Genomic DNA, 27,375 nt, shown 5'->3' with positions numbered 1-27,375 from the left:
CCTCCCCAACTGAAACAGAAAGAAAAAAAAAAAAAAGTTTAAGTTATTACTTTGAGCTACAATATCATTACCATAGTGCAGTTCATAAATGTTGCATATCCTCAACGCACAAAACCTTTTCAGGCCAGCCTTGATAAATAGCAAGAAAAAAACCCCAGTATCTTAAATACAAAACTTGCATTGAGATAATTAAATTCATTTAAAAACAGGTAAATATTTTATGAAAAGCATATTTTATCCAGTACACTTGTGCAGCAATACAAAGAAAAAACACATAAAACAACTAAAAGGGACCCTACGATTTCAGGCCCCCTTCTACTGACCAGAACTATACCGAGCTGGGTAACGACACGGGGAACTGAAACAGGGTGGCCTGGTCTGGGGAAGTTCTGAGTGTTTGCAGCTTCTGTTAGGTTCAAAGGGGGCCGCTAATTCTCAGCACCTTTGAAAATCAGGCAATAAGGCTTTGACCTTATCCATAAATCAGAAAAAAAAAAAAAATTCCTTCTCTGATTGCATCTGATCTTACTAATCGACTGCATCAACAAAACATGTAACTATTTAAACAAAACACAGAAAGTAATGAAAAGTGCCATACTATAAATTACCAATATATTGTTACCCATTTCACTGTTAACTGGTAACTTAATTATTTGTTTAAAAAAATGAAGTCAGTGCTGTAGTAAATCTTTGTTTCCTATAAATAGATGATTATAGCACAAAAAAAGCTCACAAAACCAACCAACCAAACATACATACTTGTGGTGGTGTAAAAAGTTCAAAAACTTGGCTTGAAAATTGCCTGCCAGAAGTAGCAAAATCCTCTTTCTGCAGGTTGTTTTAATACCACACAGCCCAAGGACAAACATCCAGCAAGTTAAAAAATGAAAACAAAAATCCCAACATGTAACAAGGATAGAAAGTGCTGCATATAAACCCCTGATGCACCAAAGATTATAACCAGAAACCACAGATTTTTTCATATATATATATATATATATATATTAATTTAAACTGGAACATTCTCCAGCTGTGAAAATAGCCATTTTAAAATTTTCAAACTAGAACACAAAACATATCTGGTACTTCTGATGCATGGGGCTATACATACAGACTCCATGATACAGTATTTCACATAAACGGATTACTATATAACCTCCTTGCCGAGAAGGAGATCCCAAATGCTATTGTAGCAAACCTCCCTCAGCGTTAGAGCTGAGCTGAAAACTACTAGACACCACAAAGATGCATCATCTCTCAATAACCTAGCTGAGATTTTTCCACTAAGATGGCCGCAGCGAGCTGCTGAGCGTCCGTCACGTGAGGGTTCTTCTTCATCACGATCCTCACAAGATCAGGGGGGAAGATGTTGCAGAGGTTAATGTAAACCTTCTCCCGGGTGTCTTGGTGCCTTGGAGGGTCTTGAGGGATTCCACAGTAAGGTACACGCCAGGTCTGGTCCTGCTGTTCAGGTAAGCTTTGGAAGGCAAACTGCTCATAACACGGCTGCGTGGGGTTACTTGGCAAGGAGTAATTCTGGCGGTAGCCATATGCATCCATCCCGTAACCCTGCCTATCCCAACTTCCAAGCCCATCTTGGCCAGAATAAGGCTTTCTGTGTCTTAATGGAGAATTATCATATAAACGTGAGTCTGAAATGCTGTCTATTCTTGTGGACACGAGAGCTCTCCCCAGATGCATGGTCTTTGAATGTGACGAACTCTGAGATGTAGAGTAGTCGTTTGGACAACTAGAACGAGCACCGACTGTCGGATGCTGTAGATGCACAGCCATGTATGGAATTGGAGGTTTGTGGTGATGCTTTGGTTCTTCATGACTGTAGCTTTGCACTCGCGTGAGAGGCTCGTGGTAGCTCTGCAGGAAGGGCTGACTGTTAAGGCGGCCATGGGGGTGCATATGTTGGCACTTCAAGTTCTCCTCTAGCTGTGGGTCAGGTGAACTCATGTAAGAGCGATCGCTGTAACCCACGTAGGAATCACTACTGCCACAGCTAACGCTCCCTTCGCTGCTGCAGTCGGAAGCTACAGAGCTAATCCTATAATCCGTGTCCAAGGAGAAGCGCCTTTCAGGACTACGTGGACCAGATATACTCAGATTTGAATATGCACTCAGCATAGAGTAATACCCTACATCCACAGGAGACTCACATTTTGGATACTGGTCATAAGGCATTGGCGTTCCGTGATTTTTGGTTGCCATCATCACTGTAGGATACTGTCCCTGTGGTCTTTGATCCTGAGGTGGGAAGTGAACTCCAGATGGAAGGCCGTTACTTAAAGGTGCAGTACTTTGGGGTTTTGCAGCAGAGGAACTTGGTATGCTAACTAAAGAAGGTACAGACCTGGTTTCCAATTTGTTTTTGGTGGGAAGCTTTTCCTCCAAGTCTTGATAGACTTGAGTCCTTATACTAGGATCCGATTGCCTCTTTGGAGCAACACGCTTTAGCTCAGAAGTGCCATCATTTTTAGTGCTACAGGGAACACTGTTGCTTTTTACCAGTCCTCCTTCATTTGTAGTTTTGGCAGCTGTGCTTCTAGACATGGCACGAAGTTCATCAGCTACAGATCGCTGAGGCTGATTTCCTCTTTCTGGATGATAGTATTTGCATTTGTGTCCATAGGTACATTTCTTCCCTATTAATACAAACATAATCAGATTAAAAAAACTTCAACCAAAATCCGTTACTCATCAAACAATGGAAACGCACCTCATTTAAAGTTTTAGTGATGATTTGAAAGATCTTGCAAATCATTTTATGTGACACAGAGTGAGATCTAAGATCCTCTCTCTTGTGGGGAAAGAGAGGCAGTGGTAGTGTGCTGCAGCTAGTGCTCTAGGAATGCAGATCAACACTACCAGCCACATTCTGAGCCGAACATGATGCTGTCAGTGCGTCTGTACACACCTGCTGTATTGGGCCAAGGAGACAACCCTATTAAGTTTTCTGCCTGCGTAAGTCCCACAGAGTCGTAAGACCAGCAGGTTTCAACTCAGTCAAGATGGTGGTGTGCCTGTAGGGATGCTCAGTAGCTAAACTTCAGACAGATCAATCAATTTTCTGGGAGAAAACTTAGATGTGTTATGACCAAATCCATTAGAAAAGGGCTTTCTGAAGCCTGCAGAATTTAGGTGCTGTTTTGGATCTATTCCTATGAACGATTAATAAAGTTGCTCCTTTAGTTCAACTAGTAGATAGAAGTGTTCTCTAACTAGCACGTGAAAAAAAATTAGTTTCCACCATCAGCTCAGCATTTCAACCATTCTCAGGCTAAGACAACAATGTAAAAACCTCTGTTAAAAAGCTTTTATTTTTGGCAGTGTTAAAATAAAGCAGGAGCTCGGTCCCCAGTCCCAGCAGTATAGAAAACTGACAAGTTAAATCAAATTACCGTATGGACATGGTTGCTTCTTATGTTCTGGCACAATAGGCTTCTTCCTAAGAAAATTGTCCAGACTTGGACCATGGCGGCCAAGAGGATCATCAGGAGGCATAAATCTATAAAGTAAAAAATAAAAAGGTATTATGGAAGCAAATAAGCCTTTTCATATTCCTCAGGCAATGACCAGGAACCTCATGACTGAGTCCTACACCACAACCTGCCATGCTGACATTTTTAAGCCTGGGTACTCTGCAAGCTGTTTTGAAAGGCCACCTTTCTGCTGCAGGCACGGCCCGAGAGGTAAGTCATAGAAAGAGACTGTGTGGACACCCCTAGTCTGCTTTAGACACCTTCAGTCTGGCTCAGCTGACTGCTCTGTGGCAAAGCAGGACTGCACACAGCCCATTCCTAAACCAAAGTAAGGGCAGCAATACAGGCAGCGATTTCTTAAAGTGTCACAACTAACTTCGCAAAACTGTGCTCATTGTCTAGGACTCTTGCATCACTACTTAGGCACTCAAATACAAGTGCCTGCTTGGCAGAGTACTGAGTCCATCCCACTACAAGAAAGCACCAGTAGTAACTGCAGTTGATGCGTATGCTGGGGCGTGAAGATACTGTAGGTGGATCTAGGCAGACAGCTGAACTAGAGACCGCCTGAGGTTCATTCCAACATGGATTTTTCTATGACTCTAGGGTTTAGGAGTCTAACCACAGGCACTCAAAAACGTTGGCTCAGTATATCAAGAGAATTGGAATACTATACCACAGCATATACCAAATATAGCATATATATTGGCATACACCAAAAGGGGAAAAGAATAGCATAAAAAGATATAAAGATATTGTTATAAAAAAGCTCTAGCAAAAAACAGAGTTTGAGTACTTTTAATCAGAAGACCAAATCTATGATTGACTATTCCTCCTGTTTTCCTACATGTACTTAATGATTTCGGTGTAAGATAAGAAATTCATACAAGTCTTCAAACTGTCCTTTCCTCAATTATTTTAGTGGCATGTATAAAGATAGAATGACTTACTTGTCATTAACAAATGAATACATCAGCAAGCGTTCATCTATGAACTTCTTCCATTCAGGCTTTTCATTAGCTAGATCCCTGTAGTTATCATTAGAAACAATGATGCCATCTGACTCAAAGGCCAACTTCACTATAAATCGGTCATCGTAGCATACCACCCTTCTCCCTTGAACTCGGCGGGATGGCGTGAACACAAGAATCTTCTCCTTTTCTAATTTACGCAAGATTTCTTGATCTACAAGGAATAAGAATCGAAAGTTAAAAAAGAAAGAAAAGAAGATGCTTGTTTAATCTCCAAAGACATTAGATTTGAGGAAGAAAATCCAAACATTTAGGACTAAACATGTCTTAAACGGTTATAGTCCAGCAGCAGGTATCTGATATATGGTATCTGAAGTTACAATCAGCAGTCAACTGGCAATACTTTCAAAAAAAAAAAAAAAAACAAAAACCCAAACCAAATCGAAACCTCCTGCTCCACACAATTTCTCTAAGACCAACACAGGGGACCTTGTTCAGGTTGCTGTGGTTAAAAGAAACACTACTTATCAAAATGCCTGTCAAAAACTCCTCTGGTTGAGGAGGGGGAAAAAAAAAAAAAAAAACCAAAACAAACCAACCACAAACTTAAATCTTACTGAATGTTTCAGCGAATAGGAGGGCTACACTCAAGTACAGCCAAGGGTTTCCCATAACTGAGCTCCTTGGTAAAGACAGACCCTTTGTGGTACCCAGCAAGAAACAGATTTTGAAATAATTCCAGTAGCTCACATTAATGGGATTGCCTCATACAATTTCTGCCCAACAAGAGAAGGGGTTACTACTAGTACCCACAAAGACCAGAAAACCCACATTCTGTACAAACACTCAGGCTCTTCACAAGTGTTAACAGCATCCCCTAAAAAGACATCAAATGTCATCCTGTAACCAAGAGAAAATGTGGGGTTTTTTTGTTTGGTTTATTTTACCTTCAGTAATAGTTCAGAACATGTCTTTCCTTGAAGGGTTTACAGTTTTATATATAAAGTCTTAGCAAGTCCAAACAGATTTCTCTTTAATCCTGCTAAATAAATGTGTTTAACATTTTATCTAATTCCTTCTTGTCCTACACAGTCCATGAATCACCTATCCAAAAGCCTTTTCTCTTTCTCTGTGTGGGACCTGAAGATCCCAAGGAGCTTTGAAAGATGGCCTAAGGAGGTTGGTCTGAACTAAGATACTGGATGTAGCACCAGTGCACCTAGCACTGAAGCACATACCCCTTGAATCGATTCTCCTAGCTATCACTCTCTTCAGACCAGACAAGCTATGAAAGAAAAATAAACAAAAAGCTAGGCAACATCTAAAATGGCAGAAGATGTTTGCGCAGTGAATATGAGTCACGGCTCTTAATAATGGTTTAGATCTCAAATAACTCAACTGTTTTGTAGCACAAGAAACTTGACAGGGAACATGTTCCATCTAGAAAAAAAAAAAAAAAAAAAGACTCCAACAGGAAGAAATACAGCATTAATATTACATATAAGCAATATATTTGATACAAGCATTTATCTGCTTAGTAGAAAAAGCACAAGATTTTCAATGAAATCCAGCCTTTCTGTATTCACACACCACCCCACCACGTGGTAAGTGACGAATAAGAGTGTGATGGAAGGTGATTTTTTTTTTTTTCTCACTAAGAAAGAATAAAAAAATTTGCCATGTGATGATTGGGAGGTAATAATAAGGAAGATGCAGCTGTTGTTTTAATTCAATAAGCTTCTCACAAATACTGATAGTCTAGAAGCATCCTCACGTTAGTCATCTAAGACTTTTTCAAAATTGCAGGTGGCCGCATATTTCAGGTGCATATCTCTGGAAATGGAGTGTCAGCACAATGTATTCCACAAGACTGGTAGCAAAAAGGCTCCCAGCATCCTGATAAAAAAAAAAAAACTGAAGAACTTCTGTTTTACAGAAGATACAATAACCTTTGTTGATTTTCCTCCCATTTTCAGGGTCCATAATGACACATGGCAAACTGATTTTTCATTGCGAGATAACTGGTCAATTCTAAGTCTTGCTGCTTTCTGGAAACTCCTTTTGGGGCTGCTAGCCCTATCCACAGCTCCAGCATATGTCACAATTTATTTCTAAACAGCCAAATCTTTATTACTTAGCCAATGCTCTTCTCATACCTCAAACACTAGTATAGTGAAAGAGAAAGCCTTCAAGAGAAAGGCTCCACACTGCCTGTGATGAGGGGAGAACAGCAGCTTTCCAAACATTTTCTTGCATTAATGTGATATATTCTAGTAGCAATCAAGCAAATGAAGTGTTGTGAAGATCTTTCTAGATATTTGAAAATGCACGTGGTCATCAAAACATGCTTCCATATTCTTTTAGAAACCATAGCTACTACTCTCAAAAGCTTCCCTCCCTTTAAAGGTAGCCATGTCTTAAAAAAACAAAACAAAACAAAAAACCAAACCAAACCCAACCACCCCCCAAAAAAACACAATTCCCTATCCCCCCTAAATTCTAGGTTTTTCTTTAAACCCGAGTTCTCCTCTGCTTCAACTTTAGTGCAGAGGGAGGACGACTCTCCAGCCTTCACAGAGAATCAATCAGTTTGATCAAGAAGTAAGTGCCTCTACCGATCTTTTTTCCTAGATAAACACGTTCAAAATTAAGATTTTTCAAAAGCTATCTCACTTGTCAATAGTGATGATGAAAAGGGGAACCGTTCCCTTTCTGTCAGGATAATTCCCAAAGCGCGGGCAGTGAGTCACTGCAGGTGACCGGCAGACAGGCCAGCCTGGCAGAATCTGCTCACCACAAGCAAGATCACCCAGTGAATCACTAACTTCAAGCCTCTTCACTGCCCATGCTACATGGGCGTAACAGATTTAACAACTGGAAATTACATTCTTCAAGAAATAAGTAGCAACGTTAATGGAAAATTCATCAGGTGAGCAGAAAAGGAGGACTTGGAGAGGGCACTGCTTTGTCTTTTTCCTTCCTCAGGATCACAATGAAGTTACTACACCAAAGATACTTTCTACCATAGCCTTTCATTTGTAAAGATTTGTTCATTTGAGCAGTAGCACTCATGCTGCGCAAAGCATCAAACAAACCAGCGAAGCTGGAACAGAGCTTACCTGTGATAAGAGCATCAGGTCTCGACTGTTCTTTCCTCCATGCTGGCACAAACACTGTAACATCCTTGTGGCCTCTTTCCAAAAACCAGTCTACTGCCAATTTGATTCCTCGACAAGAAAATACTTCTTTGTTCCCGTGGCTGAAACACACATTAAAATTCCTTATCATATGACTTTGCTTTTCTATGACTGTAAACGGAGCACAGCGAAACGCGTATCTCAAAGCCATGCTCTTCACTTGCGCCGTGGTTTCTAAAAGCAGCTGGGAGTCAGTCTGAGCCTTGCCCAAACATTGCCATCACATGCAAAATGGTGTGGGAGAGGGATACTAAATCCGCCAAATGTTTTTAGCATCTGTTCGCAGATTCAACAAGTAAGGAAAAAAATATTAGTAGTGTTACAAATCCTCATAGCCCAACCAAAAGTATGGGGTATAACAGGCACCATGGAGATTTGATGAGGGAAAGCAGGAGGCCTGAAATACCAACATGAAAGAGGGCAGTGTGTTTAGGAAATGCCAGCAGATGAGTAGGGAGCACCGGTGTGCACGGCGGCAGGGGAAGAGACAGCGGATCCCCGCTGCAGGAGCTCTGCGATGTCCCATCCGAACAGGGAAAGAGAGGAGAAGGACTCCAAGCCCAAGGAGGTGGCAGGCACCCTGCAGGACAGATTAGGCAAACTGGAGAGACTGTCCAAAACCGACATGACAAAACTAAGAATTTGCTTAGTACTGCACTTCAGAAGGAGAAATTAATTGTGTATTAAAAAAGCCACGGAGAGACAGTTCAGCAGAAACCGATCAGACACAAGCAAAACAAGAGATGTGCATCTGCTGTGCAATAACTGTCTGAGGTAAGGCAAGAGACGCAATTATGTCATTTTCTAAATGCAGATGAGTCCTCAAGCCAGCTTCTACATCCAGTTTCAGGCATGACATATTACAAAAGACACAGAGGAACTGGAAAGAATCCAAAAGAAAGTGAAACGAGACCTATGGGGAAAGGCTGAAGGAATTGCATTTAGTTAATCTGGAGAAAAAAGGCGGCCTGTGGAGGAACAAAACAATCTTCAATATATAGGAGGTAATTAAAATAGAGGACAGCAATCAACCGTTGGGTGTGCATGGAAAAGTTTTGGTAGCAGGGGGCTGCTGCAGAGTGGCCTCTGTGAGAAGAGGTCAGGGGCTGCCCCGTTGCCGGGCATGCCTGGCTGCAGCCAGCTCCACAACCGAGGAGAAGGGAATGGAGGGAACACCAAGGCCTGAGGAGGAGGAGGAGGTGCTCCATGGGGAACAGGTACACCCCCAGAGGCACTGCAGCCTGTGGAGAACAGGAAGAAAAGCACGAGAGGAAGGAGCGGCAGAGAGAAACCGCCATGTCCTGAGCCCAAGCCCCAGCACCATTCACTGCCTCTCTGAAGGGACTGAGTATCACCTGTGACCATGACAAGGTGCAGGAGAGGTGGCTGGAGTGGAGTGAGCCTGAGAAAAGGAAAGGATAGACATTTTTCCCCCTAAGCATTTTAATGGTTGTCTTTTTTGTTTCCCATTACCTGAATCAGTAATTAAATATTTATGTTAACCTTCCAACTGAAATAATCTATTCTATTCTATTCTGAATTCCCAAAGTTGAGTCTGTTTGGCATGCAACAGTATTTGGTGAGTGATTTCCCTGTCACTGTTTTGACCCATGAGTTTTCTTGCTCCTGTTCCTCCTGTTTTCTCTCCTGTTCTGCTGGTGGGCAGAGCGAGAACCCAACTGGGTGGGTGCCCGGGTGCCAGCCGCGGCCAACCCACCATAGTCCCACTGGGTAAGGACAGAAAAGTCCTTAACTAGCATAAGGAACAGTTAAGCAGTATGTTAGCAAAAGCTTTCTAACTGATCAATGGGACAGTCTGCCCATGGATTTTGGGATCTCCTCACCGGACACTTTGCAGAACAAGTCAGACGGCTCCTCTGGGGCCAGTCTGGGTTCTCCATGCACAGGAGAAGAGCAACTTTTCTGAGGTTTCTCCCAACCCCACAGCTCTCAGTAACAGAAGAAATACATGGGTATGGCAGCAAGCTGTTACCTTTCGCTTGGCTGGCTTGCCTTGTATAGCACGTATACCACAATCTGCTTTCCGAAAAGGTAAAAGACAATTCTTTCACTGTGGAGTGATTTGTGAAGGGGACAATATGATGATAGACAGACACAGGGATCCTAAAAGTTCCTCCTACTTGCATGTTTTGAGGTAAATAAAAACACCAGAAAGCTATTTAAAAACTTTTTCTTTAGTAGGACCATTTTAAAGTACTTACTATTTCCAGCTTTCTAAAACATAGCACTGCCATATGTTCCTTGATAGTTTGAGGGAGCTTGAGTAGTTGTGCAATGGCTAAAGTGACACAGTAGAACTGAGAAAAATTTCAAAACAATGCTCAGATTCCAGAAGCCTGCAAAGGAGGTGGCGTACACATTCACCTGCATCTAGGTGTCGAGAGAGAATGAGTCATGGCTAACGCCTCTCACAAAGCATCACGTCAGCAGAGGCTGTGTTGAAGGTCACAGGTCCCAAACAAAAGAAAAAAAAGAAAGAAAAAAAAAAAGAGGGGAAAAAAAGAGCCCACTACCATTATCTGGGTTTAAGCGAGGAACTGTACTACTTCCTTTTCTAATGATGCTGAAGACAAGACCTGGAAACATCATCATATACTAAGATATTGCAATTGTTGCCGGATATAATCATCAAAGTTTGTAGATTTTAGCTGGCACAAGGTACTCCCAAGGACAGTTTAAGTCCATCTTCTGTGACTATAGGGCTATACTAGAAACACCGGCAGGAACAAGACATCTATGTACATTAATATCCTGTTTAGCTATGGGTATAGCCCTCTGCAGTAATACATTCCCTGTTTAGTACAGTGATATCGTGTAATACACTATTACACTGTAATAACACAAAACACATAGCAATATTTTTTCTAGGCATTGTTTTATACCATACAATTATTCTTGTGCTTGTTTGGCTGAAAGAGTAGTATCTTTGCGTATTTCATAACTTCCCAGGAACGGGAACCAAACCACACACAGATATGTCACATTTAAAATGCACTTATACACATGCATAGAAAATATGGCCAACAGTATTTCCAGCCACGGCAAGTCTAATTACACCTCCCCCTGACGAGACAAAATCCGGACACTCGGGTGCATTCAGGACCCTCCTTTGCAAAGCCTGAGATACAAGAAGTTACTGTGCATGCTATGAGCAGGTCATGTGCAACCATAAACATATTGCAATCCATTTTAAAACAGTCAGGAAGGGCTTGTTCCAGCTACTAAATTCCAGTGGAATCACTGTACTGTTATTACTTTAAACAGTCTCCATGGTTTCAAATGGATAAAACCACTTTTCACTCCTGACAGCGAACAAGCCTTTTGTTAGACTGCATTTTAGTTACAGTATGTTTCTTCCCGTAAGTCTGAGAAATCATTTGTGGAATGAAATCCTGGCCTCTCTGAAAGAAATGGACGTTCTTGCCTATTGCTTTCCATCGGGTTGGAATTCAAGCCACACTTTTAAAGGCAGAGGGAGGACCAGGCAGCTCAGCTGCTCAGTTTTTTCTTGCCTAATACAGATCATTAAAATTCTTTCATCCAGAACATAAATTTTAAATATACTTAAACTGTAAGAAACAGAAATAGGAAATGCATTACAATGCATACTACTAGCTTTTCTGCATTGCTGAGCAAGTGGATTTATAGCTCATATAAATCTTCACATTTTTTTCCACTCCTTTTCAGACACATGCCTAAGCTGGTATCTGAGTGGATACAAATTCCAAGAAATTTAAATGATTAGTGAGAAAGTCTGTGAAAAAGATGTGCAATTAAAATTTGTTCTTTTCTTCTGTTTTGTTGTCATGCAGATTTGATTCTCTCCTTTTTGTGATCTTTGTGCTTCATCAGCTTTATGATACATCATATGGTGAAAAGACTGAAATCATGCTTCTTCCTCTGACTTTTTTCCTTCTGCTTAGTTGTAAGAAAGAGGAGAAATGTTTGTACTACTTTGTCAAGAAACTTTCTTTTAAAAATCTCTTCCCAATTATTACAAGTATGTGAAAGCTCAGAGCAGTCAGGGTGACAGCTGTAGCCCTGGGTGAGACATCGGTGTATTCTGCTTTGGTTCTGCTTGCTGACTATATTTAATCTACCACTCTGAGTTGAAGGAAGATTAAGTATATTCCTTAAGACATATCTATTTCTCTTTCATACCATGCACGAACGATTCTTTTTATCACCACTTTTATATTTGGCCTGTTGATAGCTGTGGTTTTATTTTTAAAAGAAAAAAGCAATATAACACTTCCTGAGCAAAAATCAATCAAGATTTTTGAGGCTAGCAGAGTTAGTAGAAAGTGGTAAAATACGATGAAACCATTTTCATTTTCTCCGTTACCCTCCTAGGCCCCAGATGAGATTTTCAAGTGACTAAAGTCTTGAAGAGTTGTGGCATACTCTTAAAACACTGACTACTTAGAGTAGATGCAAGACTTCTGGCACGCTGTAACCCAATATTCAAACCAACACAGAGCTCTCAGATTTTGAAAGCTACAAAAAACATACACACTGATGACAAGAGACATTAGAGCTGAGGTCTACAGTAATGTCTGCTGTAACATATATACAGGTTTTTATATGACTGAAATCTGGACACATCAAGATCAGCCTAGTAAAATTAGAGTTACCAAACTGTTTTCTTCCATCATGTTATGGGAGGAAAACAGTGTTCAGTCCATAGCATAGAGGGATAAGAATTTCCACCCTGTATCAGATTAGTGACTCATTAGCCTGGCAGCCTGGTTTTGTCACTAGCCTCATCCCTTTTAAAAATTTATTTATTTATTTATTTATTTATTAAAGCTCCACTAATTTCCTTATCACAGTAATAATTGTCCCATAGCATTTCTCAGTACCCTGGGCCTTCTGTCAGTCCTGCATTTGTTTCTTACATATACATTTTGGTGCTGACACAAAACGGATGAAACCATTCCCAAATGGTTTTTTTCCATTAGCCCATGACAAATTACTCCGATGCTTTGAGGCCTTTGAAGGAAAAAAAGCCTCGGAAGCTGTAACATCTTTCAAAACACTTTTGTCTGTAGGGCTTCCAACGCTGGGGCACTCTACGGAGCACGGCAAGCGCGGTCGCCAGCCAGACACGCACACGGGTGTCTGACCAAGCAAGAGTCACGCACTCAGCAGGCAGAGGTCACATCAGGCAAAGAGAAGTTATACTCAAAGCTGCCAGTGACAAGCTCCTATCCGCATGATCGTTACTTGTTGGAAAAACATTTTTATCTATTCCTTAAAGCGACTTCTCAAAATAACCTAAGAAACAAGCCAGGCTACAAGGAAAATGCTGCGTTAGACAGCCAGTGCCACTGAAAGATGAACGTCTGAATCAAGGTACCAAGGTACCATCACGTCTACCAAGCTCAGCAACACACACTCTGAGAAGAGGCTAATGGAGCTAAATTCTTAGTTAGATTGTTATAATACATATGCAATTAAATTGCCAGATGAAAACTACATCTGGCATAGATGAGAGAAATCAAGCCATCCTTTGGTTGACACTGCAGGGAGTAATTTGCAGTTGTGGAAAAACTTCTATGCAGACAGGGTATCAGCAAACCTTTCACTACAGCCAAATGACCTGCCTTGTGGTTAACACAGGGGGACAAGACTCAGCAGCCTAAAAAGAGATGTCTAATGCTGGTTGAGACACCTTTGGGTATCTCACACTTCCTCCAGCTGAATGCCACTCCTGAATGGCACTGGGGTCTCTGTCACATCTGTCAGGCCTGGGTATATGTTTCTGATGCCACCAAGCACCTACTCATTCACGGCTGGCGGGATGGCTGGGCATGAAAGCTGTAAGAAAACTGTAAAATACCTGTCTCAAGTGGGAGTGCATTTAACTAAAAAACCAACCCCCCCAAATCAGCATCTTCCTCTCACAAATAAAAATTAAGCATGCAATGGTTATCTCCTTCCTCTCACAAATAAAAATTAAGTATGCAATGGTTATCTCACATTGCATTTTCCCTTGTGCAATGAAGTACTATCAGGCACCATTTAAATACACAGGCCAAGGTTTTCCAAAAGGGAAAACTGAAGTGCATCACCTCCATGGACTGGGAATCCTGAGGGTGAAGTTTTCAGAAGAATCTAATTGCTCAAAATAAGATTCATTGATTTCAACCTGCAAACCCAGATGGTACATGACCAAAATACTTCAGTTCTTTTGCCTATATCATCTGCAAGTGGTTGTCTAAAAATTATAATACAGCAAGTAAAATATCCAATTATTTGCTTATCGGTGTTGTCTTCATGTTGCTCTCTCTGTAAGCACAGAAGACTTTTTTGCCTGTATGTTTTCAACACGAAGTTTTATGTACATTTATGTAAAAATTGAAACTCATTCTTTTTGCCGTTAGCAAAGAAAATCTGAAGGCACTCTGGGTAGCCAGGGAAAACTAACAAATACAGAACAGAAGCAAATGAATAAAATAGTTAAATTCTTCCCACTGTCTTTGTAACTAACAACTAACTCTGTTCCTTATTCTTTACTTCTTGGTGGCAAAAACCTGACTTTGATTCCAGCAAAGGGAAGAATCACAGCAATAACTGATTTTAGGCAATTTTCAGCATCCCAACCTTATCCTTGAAAAGGACCAGCAAAGGAAAAGGACTGTGTAAATATGCTGCAGTATATTTCTCTCTTCAGAAGGAAATCCCTCTCTCTCAACCTCAGTAGTAAAGGGAAGTCTTAAAATGAAGGGGCAAAAGAGAACCTCATAACCTTGCCTCTGCTGCCTCATGGAGACACAGGACCTTCTCCCCTTCGTTCCAGACTGCGGAGGCTCAGCCGAGGAAGAGGGATGCATGAAGAGCAGGTCCAAGAACACACCGGAGAACAGACAGATGTAGAGGTGAAGAGCTGACGATCTGCTGTTGCTAGATGGGCACAGATCACCTTCTTTCACCTATCTCAGTTACGTAAAGGGAAAATTTAGGGTATCTTAAGTCTCATCACACCAGGATACAGAACTACCATTGACTGAAATGTGTTATCTGTCTAGTATCTACGCGGTGCAGTTTACACTAAATAAGGTCCTGAGTGCATTGTTATGTCAATGGACACATGCCTTTCTTACGCATGTGGACTAAGGTTCTAAATGAAGATTTTGCATTACAACATCATCATCTACATGCAAAAAAGCCCCACCTAATGAAGCAGGGTTAGAGCTACACAGTTCTCTGGAAAGCTAACACAGGCCACTGCTCAGGCACGGCACAACTGAATCCCCGGTCCTACCCCTAAGTCCAGCCTCACTCTCAGCTGTGGGAAGTGTCTATCGAGAGCTCCTCAGCTGCTCTAGGGGACTGTCTAATTTGCTGTTCAGCCCTGATTGTAAGTTTATATACACACACACACAGAGAAAAATCAGTCTCATCTGTAAGAGCGTTCTAACAAAAGACTTCGTGTGTGTTACACTTAAACACATAGTTACCTTTCCTCTTCTGAAAAAGGATTAAGTCAACACCATGAAACCTAGAATAATGGAAGAATACGACCAGATTTGAAGCATCCCATACAAACTAAATGGCAATTCTTCAAGTCATAGCCTGCAAAAGCCACCTTTCTGCTATTCAGTTGAAAGAGGGGGTTTGCTTGTTTTTAAAACTTTAACCAATTCATATTCTTTAGCCAATATTGGAGTTTTAAACTTGAAATACACAAGATAAACTGAAAGTGGTTGATCAGATGTAAGGCACAAATGACAAGCAAAAGTATAAGAAAAGCTTTCCAAGCATTACCAAAAGGCAGAAAAAATGAGTTTTCTTTTTTTAACTACAGTTTGCTAAAGCAGCTTGTCTGGAGCAGGAGTAGTCACCAGACTAGACCAGCATACATGCTGGCTCTGGCTGGCCAAAATAAGTTATTCTAGCCCAAGCCTTGTTCTGTGCTGCCCTCAAGGAACTCACAAATCCACTCATCATCAGTTGACTAGATGCAACCAGTTACACAAATATGAACATCCAGTCACATAATCAGACACATCCGTCCTCCTTTGTGTCAGACCTAGCTGTTCTCCCAACCTCAAAAACACTGGGTTTCATCTACAGGTCTAATGGAAGAATAATCGTTTCTGATTTTTTTTTTCTCTGTATTAAGAAGTTGAATCAACTCGTTTTGCAGCCACGCAGTCACTAGATGAGATGCAGGTAGGAAAGAATCCCTGGCAGTGAGATAGAGGCAACCCCTCAAATCCAGGCAAGGCTGAAAGTAACTCACTCTGTGTCACTCATTAGATGTTTTGTGAAACCGCATCCTTAATTAGTCATGCAATGGAGAGACAGGGCAGCATACAGTGTTTGATCCTTCCAGAAGAGGACAGCTGCCTCACCCTACTTGTATTATTGGACATCACTCACCTCAACCTTCTCCACAAAACTCCTCCCCCATCAAATACATCCTTTAAAAGAAAATTAGCAGTTCTTATCTAGAATAATTCTCATAGTAAATGGTACCATCAAGTACATGTATTACAACAACATGGGAGTAAGAATATAGATCAGAGTCTACCCATTTCTGTGAGAACATATGAGAGCTCCCAAGAATATCTCTCAAAAGACTCTCTACAGTCTTGCTTAGGGCACAGGCCCATTTCCCTTTAGCAACTCCAAAGTGAACTCATTGGCCACAGCTTGGAAAAACAAAGAAAACAATAGACTGTGCCAATTTATAGGTTAGTAACTCGTAACAGGACCCTGGACATTTAGATACAGAAATTTGAAAGAGATTGTCTAGACTGCAGGTGAATTCCTCTATCTCTTCCACTGCTTTGAACATTGTTCTTTTGCATGTAAAAGCTGAAATCTTTCCTTTTAAGTATTTAAAGTGCTTATTTACTATTACCTATTTTCTTGAAGGGAAAAGGACAGACCCTGCCAGTAAACAACTGGTTGCAGAGCTGGTGTCAGGAACAGGGACTCATCTTCTACAAGCATGGTACTGGCTTTCATACTCAAGACTGATTTCGAGGAAAAGGTGGGATCCACTTGATCAAGCAGAACAAAAGCATCGTTGCCAACTGGCTGACCAAAAGCAGAGCGAAAAGTGTCTTTGCCAATAGGCTGCCCAACACAGCAAGGCATGAGCAATCCAGGAAGTTTCTGGAGTGCATTGACGAGAACTTCTTAACATGGGTGACTGAGGACCCAACAAAGGAACCTGCTGGACCTCATACTTACAAACAAAGAAGAACTGGTCAGAGATGTGAAGGTCAGGGGCAGCCTTGGCTGCAGTGACTGAGAGTGGTGGAATTCAGGATCCTGTGAAGAAAGAGCAAGGCAAAAAGCAGGATCACAACCCCCGACTTCAGGAGGACAGACTTTGGCCTGTTCAGGAGAATCCCACGCAGTATGACCCTGGAGAGAAGAGGAGCACTGGAGGGCTGGTTGATTTTCAAGGATCACCTCCACCAAGCTCAAGATTGGTCCACCCTGATGTGCAGGAAGCTGCGCAAAGGTGACAGAACAAGACTTTCCCTCAGCAGAGGTTAGGGAACACTGAAATGGGACATTCCCAAGCTGCTGGGCCCTGACGGGATGCACTCAAGAGTGGTGAGAGAGCTGGCCGATAACATTATGAGGACACTCTTGGTAATCTTTGAAAGGTTGTGGTGACTGGGGATGTTGCTAAGGACTAGAAGAGAGCAAATATCCCTTCTGTCTTCAAGGAAGGAAAGAAGGATAAATCGGGGAACTACAGGCTGGTCAGACTCACCTAGATCCCTGCAAAGGTGATGGAGCAAATCCTCCTGGAAGCCCTTTCCTGACGAATTCTGTAGATTGGGTGAAGGTGATTGGGAACAGTCAGCATGGATTTATGAAAGGGAAATACACTTGACAAACCTCATAGCCTTCTATGGTGAGATGACTGGCTCAGTGGATTAGGAGAGCAGTGGATTCTGTTTATTGTGGCTTTAACAAAGCTTCTGACACTGTCTCTTATAACATCCTCACTGACAAACTAATGAAGTATGGGCAAGATAAGGGGACAGAGAGGTGGACTGAAATCTGAGTGAACTGCTGCACTCAAAGGGTTGTGATTGGTGGCATAAAGTCCAGCTGGAGGCCAATCAGTAATGGTGTACCCCAGGGAGTGATACAGGGGCAAGCATTGCTTAACATCTTTGTTAATGACCTAGATAATGGGACAGAGTGCACCCTTAGCAAGTCTGCAGAGGACACACAACTGGAGGAGTACACCAGATGGGTGTACTGCCACTCAGAGGGACCCTGGCAGGGTAGAGAAATGGGACAACAGGTACCTCAGCAAGTTCAACAGAGGGAAATGCCAATCCTGCACCTGGGGAGGACTAACACCAGGCATCAGTAGAGGCTGGAGGCCAACCAACTGGAAAGCAACTCTGAGGAGAAGGACCTTGGGGTTCTGGCGAACACCAAACTGATCATGAGCCAGCAATGTGCACTTGCAGCACAGAAGGCCAATAGCCTCCTGGGCTGTGTTAGGAAAAGTGTTGCCAGCAGGTTAAGGGAGGTGATCTTTCCCCTCTGCTCAGCCTTGGTGAGACACATCTGGAGTGCTGGGTTCAGTTCTGGGGTCCCCACTATAAAACAGACATGGACAATACTGGAGAGAGTCCAGTGAAGGACAACAAAGTCAACCAAGGGACTGGAGCACCTGTCATACAAGGAGAGGCCACGAGAGCTGGGACTGGAGAAGAGATGGCTCAGGGGGATTTTACCCATGTGTATAAACACCCGATGGGAGGGAATAAAGAGGGCAGAAACTGACTTCTCACTGGCGTCCAGTGACAGGACAAGAGGCAATGGGCACAAACTGGAATACAAGAAATGTTGTTTAAACATAAAAAAAGAAAACTTTCTTACAGTGAGGGCATTCAAACGCTGGCCCAGAGAATCTCTACCCTTGGAGACATTCGAAACCCAACTTGTCATGGTCTTGAATTGACACTGCTCTGTGCAGGGGATTGCACTAGAAGATCTCCAGAGGCCCCTTCCGAACTGAATGATTCTGTGATTAAATTCGGTAGAAAACAAGTAAAGACCTGTTAATTTGATTCTTGGCTACAGAAAGACCGTTATATTAAAAGATTTAATCTGTTTTAAGGCCTTGTAGTATGCACAGCATGCATTCATATTTGGCTCATTTTATGTAGGTGGTCAAGAAAGTAAATTGAGCATAGGAAGGCAGGTCCTAAATATTTACGCTAATAGCTGAATAAACATTAAGGAAAAGTGACTGATCTGGAGCTACTTCTGGAATGTGTTCAGTGCAGTTTGTGGAGAAGCTGAACCTAAGTCCACCCACTAAGTCTGAGCTGTGCTAACCAGCTAACACTTACACAACTGTTTTGGATTTATGTGAAATACAACCCAAACCTATTTTAGAAGTCTCTGGATAACTTCTTGGTTGAGTACCAGAATAGTGTTTGTTCAACTGGACATACTTCCTTTACAGCTCAAGTTGAATAAAAAGATTAGGAATGACATGTCAGGTAGAAAGAACTCACAGGAATACCTTATTTACAAAGAAGTAATATCCTTGCTTTATGGGATAACACATCTACTTCAACAGACAAAAACTATCATATTGGTGTAAATAAGAGCTGTATTTACATTTCATTTTAAAAAGCCTCATGGAAAGGTAATTGACTTGATTAGGAGCTAAAAAAACCTGGGCCTTTTGCCCACAAATGTCTTACACAAACTTTTATTACTAAGCTAATGAAAACCACACAAGTCATCAGAAGACTAAAATTGACCTCCTAAACCATAGTGCTAGTAATCAGATAATCCTTATTAATTACCCAATTAGTTACTAATTCATCTGTCACTTAATCATTTATATAGCCATAAACCCCCCCTCTCCCAGCATCTCTCTCTCTGCTGCCTCCTTCTCTCTCTCATCACTGATGAAGCAAGAACCTCTCGCGTCCCCCAGACAAGTTTCTTGCTACGCACCTAGATGACTGGAGTCAGGACGGGTGAATGCTGTAGGTAAATGTGTTATCTGTGGGCATGTAAGTGAAAGTCTGAAGCATAGTAATCTCGGGAATTAATGGAAATAAAACCTAACTCCAAATCTGATAACCAAGACCAATTTTACAGACAGAGCAGTTATCATAGAATAGCCTACCAAGGAGAAGTATCCCTTAAGCCACTTAATTCTAAATCACTATTTTATAATCTTAAGGAATCCTACATTTGCTTTAACCTCCTGTATGTAACTGGACACAGCAATTGCCCATAGCAATGGTGCCTACCAAAAATTAATTAAGTACTAGACTGGCAGTGGGAAGGAGAGATTTGATAGCTGCCTACAAAGGAAGACTGGCATTAACCTATGGTTGTTATAACAGTGAGTACAAACCACTGAACTCTTACAGACCTCCAGCCTGATTACAAGACTGGCATACTGTGCCGTCGCCGAAGACGCTTGTGAGAGAACCTGCACACAGTTTTAGGCAATTATACTGAACACCAGTGCTTGAACAGGACAAGGTCATTCTGTTACCATTTAAATATAAAAGCAAACTCTTCATGGTCACATACCTCATTGCAACATTGCTGCCATCAATAACTATTGGCCTCAGGTTGTCACCATCCTCTGTCACATCCTCCTGCAGCGGAGACTCTGACCTCTGAGACTCTATGGAAGACGCTTCACGCATTACACTAGTGTTAGCATTAGTTACAGTCTGATCAGTCTCAGTTTTATTCCCAAGTTTGACAAGTTCTCCCAAAATATCATTTATTAAAGCATCAGTACCAAGCTTATTTAGTACAAGTTGAACCTGCTCTTCAGAGTAACCCAACTTAAGTGCAAAGTCCAGTTTGGTTTGATATTCTTTCACTGCATCAGGGGGCTTTTTGACTTCCTTAGGTACTATCTGAGCCTCTTCTATCCTAAAGTCTTGCAAGATTTCATTTCTTTTTAGTATATGAGGCTCTAAGCAAGGAGATCGGCACAGCTGTCTGTGAGTCTTAGGCAATAAATGTGATTCTGATGCAGAATTATTCAGTCTTTCTGAATCATTATCAGAATTTGTGCTTTCTTCAGAGTCACAGCTGGAGCTTCCAGAAGTCTCTTCAGATGCCTCCTTGTCTACATCTTCTTTCCTAGAATTAACCTTATCCATCGTTGGCTTCTCCACCATTGACCAAGGTACAATTGCATTTATTTGTGTGCCAGTGCTCCCCACATAAAGGTGGCCTAAGTCATGCCCCAGATGATCCTTCAAGCCCATGAAGCTGCTGCATGTACTTGACTCCACTTTGCTGTTTTTCTTGTATTCCTGAATATAAAGTGTTCCGTATTCCTAAAGAGAGAACAAAAACGTTGCAACTGGTTACACATATTACTATTTTGTATTTTCTTGCTGCTTCCTCAGAACTGCATTCATTCTTTCCCGGCAGAGAAATATGACCTTTTTTTTTTTTTTTTTTTTTTTTTTAAAGCCATGGAAAACTTTTTTGAGGAAAAACTTTTCCTAAGGAACATCCATAGCGAAACGGATAAACAACTGATCATCTGTTTTCTAAGTGTATCAAATGCTTTTACTTAAACCTTTCTAGAAATGGGTTTATTAAAGAATAGGAAACCAAACACTAAGTTTACCTACTGTAACACAGAGACAGAAGTCTTGTCACAATTTAAAAGAACCAAGATATTTCTTCTAGCTCAGGACAGTATTGTAACAATGTAAAAAAAATGCAGCTATAAAATACAAGTACTAGAAAAGCTTTTTAAACTAAATACCTTAAACTCTCTGTTGAATAGAAAGAAATTAGCATAGTACTAGATTATCTGGCTTATTAGGCAAGTATAAGACATCATAACACATAAAATGAATTAGTAACAGAAAACATGATTAAATGAAAACTTATTGGCCCTGAAAGACACTATCAGTTCAACTGAATACACTCAAACTATTTCTGAATTCCCTTATAAAGTGACAATTAAGTCAAGAAAGACTAATTGCTCTCAACAGAGTGCTGCATTACTAACACATACAGCATTTAGAGACCTGGATTGATCTAATGGCCAATAAAGCCAATGGAAGCGTGTGCACTGATTGCAACAGACCATTCATCAAGCCAACACAGCAACAAAATTAAAATCTGATTTCAACTCTTGGACTAGACTTGTGCAAGACTTTTGCTGAATCAAAACTAAGTATATAGATAGAAATAATGTAGAAAGAACGGAAGAAGAAAAGCTGTGGTTTTCTGGACTTCATACACTTGCCACATCAGTTTTTCTGGAGGAATTTTGCATAACGGTAGTTATACAAAATTTAGTTACCCATTTCATCACAAGGATTACTTCCACAGTCTACATTTAAAGGCAGATTGCTACCTCTCTCCCTTATTTTGTTCTTTTAAACAGGAATCTTTGCTAATTGCTTCAATAAAGAAAGTAAAAGAGAAATTATTTCTCATAGATAAAAATGGACCATATGGACCAATTGTACTGCAAGGTTACCACGAAAAAGAAGAATTTACATTAAGGGAAGACTATGAAACAAAGAGTTCTTTCACACTTCCATCTTGCAAGGCAGAACATAAAAGCAAGAACTAGAGGCAAAGGACTTCACTTGAACTTGACAGATACACTACAGACACAAATTTCGTCAAGGAAGATATCTTGAGAACAAACATTATGTCAAACAGAATCTCTTGATCTATACTAATACAAATTACAAGTATGTCTCACCAACAGCCAAAATCTCTGTCAGCAAATACATTAAACTCTCCCATCCCCTTACAGGTTAGCATTTAAGAATGACCCAGTATTTTTAAAATATGGTGTACTTTCCTCTTCTTGGGATAAAGATCCGAGAGTGCACATAAAAGAAATTCATCCAGGCTTAAGACTAGAGAGAATCAAGCAAAAAATCCAATCCGTGGTTCAGTAAAAGCAGACTCTATAGGCGCTGAGTGCCAAGACATCACCACTGTGGTGGAGCTTTCTGGCTATGGAGCACAAAAACTTACTTTACCTAAGCATTTCTAGTTAAAATAAATAAATAAACGAATCTATCATCTGCGTTTTCATCTCCAACACTTTAATCCAGGCAAGACTGACAGGAAAGAAAATACTCTTAAAGTTTTATTTAGATCTGATCTTGCTAGAAGGTGGTAGGGCTGTAACACTCCCAAGCAGCGTATCAAGGAGTATTACTTTCTCTTCACTCGAAGCTTTAGGATTTCAAGCAACACCGCAGATTAAACACAATGAGAATTTAGGAAACGAACCTTTTCACACAGTGATTTATTAACTGAAGTAATGCACTCGATGGCACAGCACTAGTAACAAATCACAACAATATCCCAATAAAAGGATACAGTTAAAAAACCCAACACTGTGGCCTCCACAGAACTGACACCCAAAAAAAAAATTAAAAAAAAATCTCCAACAAGAAACCCCTACTAGAAGCGAGGCTGCTTAGCAACCAGCCTTTAGTTGCTAGGATGCGCTCCTTTAACATACCATCATGAATACTAGCACAGCAAAAGAATAATTTGGTATGAACAAAAGCCCATGAAAGAGAGCGGGACTTAAGTGCGTCTGGTTTCCCCTCGGAGAACAATGCAGCTGCCAAACCGATCTGGAAGCCCCGACATCATTGTTCCACCAACCCCACAATCTGCTCTGACTCTAGGAAGTCTAGTTAATGGGCAACACTTTTAAGCTGGACTGAAAAGTTGAGCTGGCTCATGTACTGCCACCGCAGAATACGGGGAGATAATGGGTCACTGCCTAAATCCGTGTACTGTGAAATGTCATTTTAGTATTGAACTAAAAGTAGAGGGAGGGTTTTTTTTGGAAGGGGGGAGGAGGAGGTTGCATATTAACAGCATGGAATAAACAAAGCTTGAAGTGCACAGATGAGAAAGAGGATTTTTTTTTTTTTTTTTTTTAGCATTAAAATAATACTTAAGTCATTCTCCAATCACTTCTTCCTTGAAGTTTAAGTGCTTTACAGCAACTACAATCCTAACACCTTCCAGTGGGATCCAAAGAAGTTACTAGCATACAAATGTGTCTGAAGATCAGGCATTATATGAAACATACTTTAGATGATTTGCACATCAACTGCATATGAAAAACGACCATAAGCTGAGCCTTGTCCATTGTTGGGAATGTATACATAATCAGCCTTGCATCTATCTGCTTTAAGTCTCCTGTCAATCTCCATCTTGCTCCAATATATAATTCCTTCTTTTGCACAGAACTCTACTCTTTTTCAGAAAGTATTTAAAGAATAAGAGAGTAATAAGAGCAGCAACTTTAAAATCTGCCACACATAGTAAATAGCCACCATACTATTGCTTTAAAAGGTAGTTAAAATGATGCTTACACTGTAAATCCAAAGCTAAAGATTTCTGAAATAGTTTTGCATAAGCAGTACCCTATTCCTGGCATTTGGCCTAAACCCTGCATGCAAAGTGAATTTATTTTCAGACAAATTTTTACAATGTCTGTGAACTTTGTACGCCATATTTGTGGTCAGCAGCATCTCTTAGAAACGCTAGACTTTGGAGCTCCCAACATGATGTCTTTTATGAGATTCATTGATTAGAACCATGAAAATCAGATGTCACTGTTGAACACTGCTGGAATTGATTATTTTATCTTGATCTGGTTAGGGAAGAGCAACATGCTAGCCAGTCTATTTGAATGAATTTGTATTCCAAATAAACACTAGTGTACCTATATATAGGACAATGAAACTCACAAAGACCGGAAAAGGTCACATTTATCCAAGGAGGAACATCAGATAAGAATTCCTTGCACTCTTTATTTACAAGCAACTCTCATTAGGCGCATATTATTATGACAAGATAAGTTTTAAACCGTATATACATATATATATTTATAGCCTGTTTAAAACTACAGTATCTCACACTACATTTGTTGTTAAAGGCCTAAAATACTGTATTACTGAGTCAAAGACATTTATCAAGTGTAAGTATAATACTCCGGATGAGCACTGTGCTACTACATTGTAGAACTGTATTGTTTTCCCATTTCTTAAAAGTCACCACTATTTTCCACTAACCATTAACAATAACCAGCTCATTAATTCACCTTCACACAAAATATTTCTATTTCTCAAAGGGATGCAGGCAAGGAGATCACCTAATCTTTTAATATGTATTCAGAATATTTTCCACTTACAGCTGAACATAGAAAAGTAGTTTAATGCAAATTTAGTTCACAGAGGAAGATAACAAGGAGTAAAACAGCGTGTCATGTGGCACAGTGTAACAGAAATTGTGCATTCTCAAAGGACCGTCAAAAGTTTCTGAAGATACATTCTACAGTGAAATAGTTCAGCATGTTTGCACACAGGCAGACTTTTTCTAAGTCTTCTAAACATAAAATGGAAAATATTGAAATCACAGTTTTTCAAACACTGTCATTACTTGTCACAAACAGAAGTGCAGGGCTGATCAGAGAAGAAAAAAAATGAATGTATCAGTTATCCAAATGATAAAGATACTGCAACAATGCAAATAAAATAATGAATATGTAATAAATACCCACTGCTGTAGTTTCTATGTATTTAATTACCATTGTATTTCAGCGAGTGCTGTTGTCTGCATCATTCTACCCAACAAAGGAAGGATGTCCCATTGAACAGATTGGTTAATGCTCTGGGGCAACAGATGTCTACTGGAACTGCAGGAGACCAGCAACTGGTGGCCTGCCCATCTTCTGAAAACTTTCAATAGACTCATGCATATGTTCACACAATAGGGCATGTGGTAGAAATGCAAACCTCTTTTTAACCCTTTTATATGCTCTCTTTCCCTCCCAACTGATATATGAAGGTCTTTGTTTTGTTTTTTTCTTTACAGGATCCTTGGAACACCGGCTCATGGAGTATACAGTGTTTGCTCTTCAGCCTAACATCTGAACTCAAAACATAGAACAAAACAGATTAGAAAATTTATAAAAATAGCCAGGCTAGATCTGACACACTTATGAATAGCTTTCAAAGCACAAAACTTTTGACTGGAACATGTTCCCACCTAAGAGCACCCTATCTCGCACTTCAGTATCTTCAGATAGCCCACAATGGAGCTATTCCTATTTTCACAAACAGAGGAAATTTCACCCATTGTATGCTACAATGGAAAAGTTGTTTGATTTTTTTTTCTTAAAAGCTTTTTCCACCAGTCACAAATGAAAGTAAATAACAGCTTGTTTGCAAAGAAGGGTAAATACCTACAACTTAAAGTTGAAACCTCCCCTTCCCCCCAAGGGGCTAGAGGAGAATTTGTTCTGTTGATGGCTACTGCCTACCATTTTCAAATTCTTGGAAATACACCATTACCGATGCTTTTGAAAGTTCCTTAATAGAACGCACTCAGTGAGATCACTGCTCTTTAATATACTTAATCTTCAGACATAACTGTTTTTCTTTCCCACTTTTTCCAAGAGACACTCAAAGTGTGTCAATCTCAGCCGACGCACAGGCTAGCTACGTTGTCCAAATGCAAACTGATATGCTGAAACACCAGAAAGGCGAAACGTCCCATTTCTGCAGAGAGAAGCCCGTATACTTACGTTCGCTGGAAAACACACAGACATTGGTTTCTTGTAGCTGTTCCAGAAGCAACTCCTTAACAGGATTTCAGCTGCAGACTTCAGGCAAGCAAGCAGAACAATGAATGGACGAACAGATGGACCCGCAATGTCTTTGCTTAACCTATTACTGAGCGGCCGCGGAGCCAATCACGACCGGCAGAGCTCACAATTAGTTGGCCGGGCAGATGCAAGGCAACCTCCCCACCCTGCATCAGGTTCGGAGGTTTCTAAGATAAGCAAGTTGATGTCATTCTCAGGGTCTGCCCCGGGCAGCATGTGTATTAACGAGGGGTGTGCAGCAACAATAGGCCATACAAAAGAGACTAGCAGGCAGCTGCTGTATGAGAGCCAGAGTCATTAGGGAGCAGGCTGCCAACAAGAAACACCTGGCTTGGGCAGACTTCAGCTTCTCCTCATTGTTTCTAATTCATGAAACAAAGAAAGGAATTATTTTTAAGTAGTAAAAGTTGTGAGTTCCTATTAAAATATAGCAGTCTTAAGGAATATAATCCCTTCTATTATGGAAACAAAAAGTTCTTTGTAAGGAAAAATATTAAAGAGAAATAAATCTATCAGTAGCTATTGTAGTCCCCTTTTCTTGTTAGCAGAATTAATCATATTGGTATAAAGTGCAAGGAGGTATGAAAGGAGACCACACTAAACACTGAAATGTATTCAGAAACCGCTTTCTGAATTTCCCGACACTTTTGTACACCAGTCAATAAATGTAATAAACTTGCGTTTACACACAAAACTCTAACAGAGTACTTGTGGGTAATTTCAATGGAAGGTGAAACTGGTTAAACTAAAACCATGTAATATTAATATATGGAATAAGAGAAATTTTTAAGCAGCGGCATTGAAACATTAAGGCACTTGATAGAAAGGAACTACAAACCACTCTTTTGTTCTGGAGTCACTCATATTTGCTTGCAACAGAACTTCTTTCCCTCTTATTTCACAGACTGTTCTAGATGCCAAGATCCTCCTGTCTCTTTGCAACGATGAAATATTTGAACAAAAGTCAGGAGCTAGGCCATAGCCAGCTTTCTGTTGGTTTTATTTTTATTGAAGTAAGCCACATGGAA

The 27,375-nt window shown here is 40.6% G+C and overlaps 1 protein-coding gene across 1 annotated transcript; it reads right to left on the bottom strand.

Moving 5' to 3' along the window:
• Positions 1 to 1,257: 1,257 nt before the first annotated feature.
• ZC3H12C (zinc finger CCCH-type containing 12C) lies at positions 1,258 to 26,290 on the bottom strand (the record flags this gene model as incomplete). Its single annotated transcript, XM_082337693.1, has 6 exons — positions 1,258 to 2,654; positions 3,411 to 3,517; positions 4,442 to 4,676; positions 7,582 to 7,721; positions 20,239 to 21,005; positions 26,267 to 26,290. The coding sequence occupies 6 exons, from the start codon at positions 26,288 to 26,290 to the stop codon at positions 1,258 to 1,260; spliced, it is 2,670 nt and encodes an 889-aa protein (XP_082193819.1).
• Between the last annotated feature and the right edge of the window lie 1,085 nt (positions 26,291 to 27,375).

Source organism: Platalea leucorodia, assembly GCF_965183815.1.
Source record: "Platalea leucorodia genome assembly, chromosome: 2".
NCBI classification, from domain to species: Eukaryota; Metazoa; Chordata; class Aves; order Pelecaniformes; family Threskiornithidae; genus Platalea; species Platalea leucorodia.
This window is presented reverse-complemented; position numbering and strand designations above follow the sequence as displayed.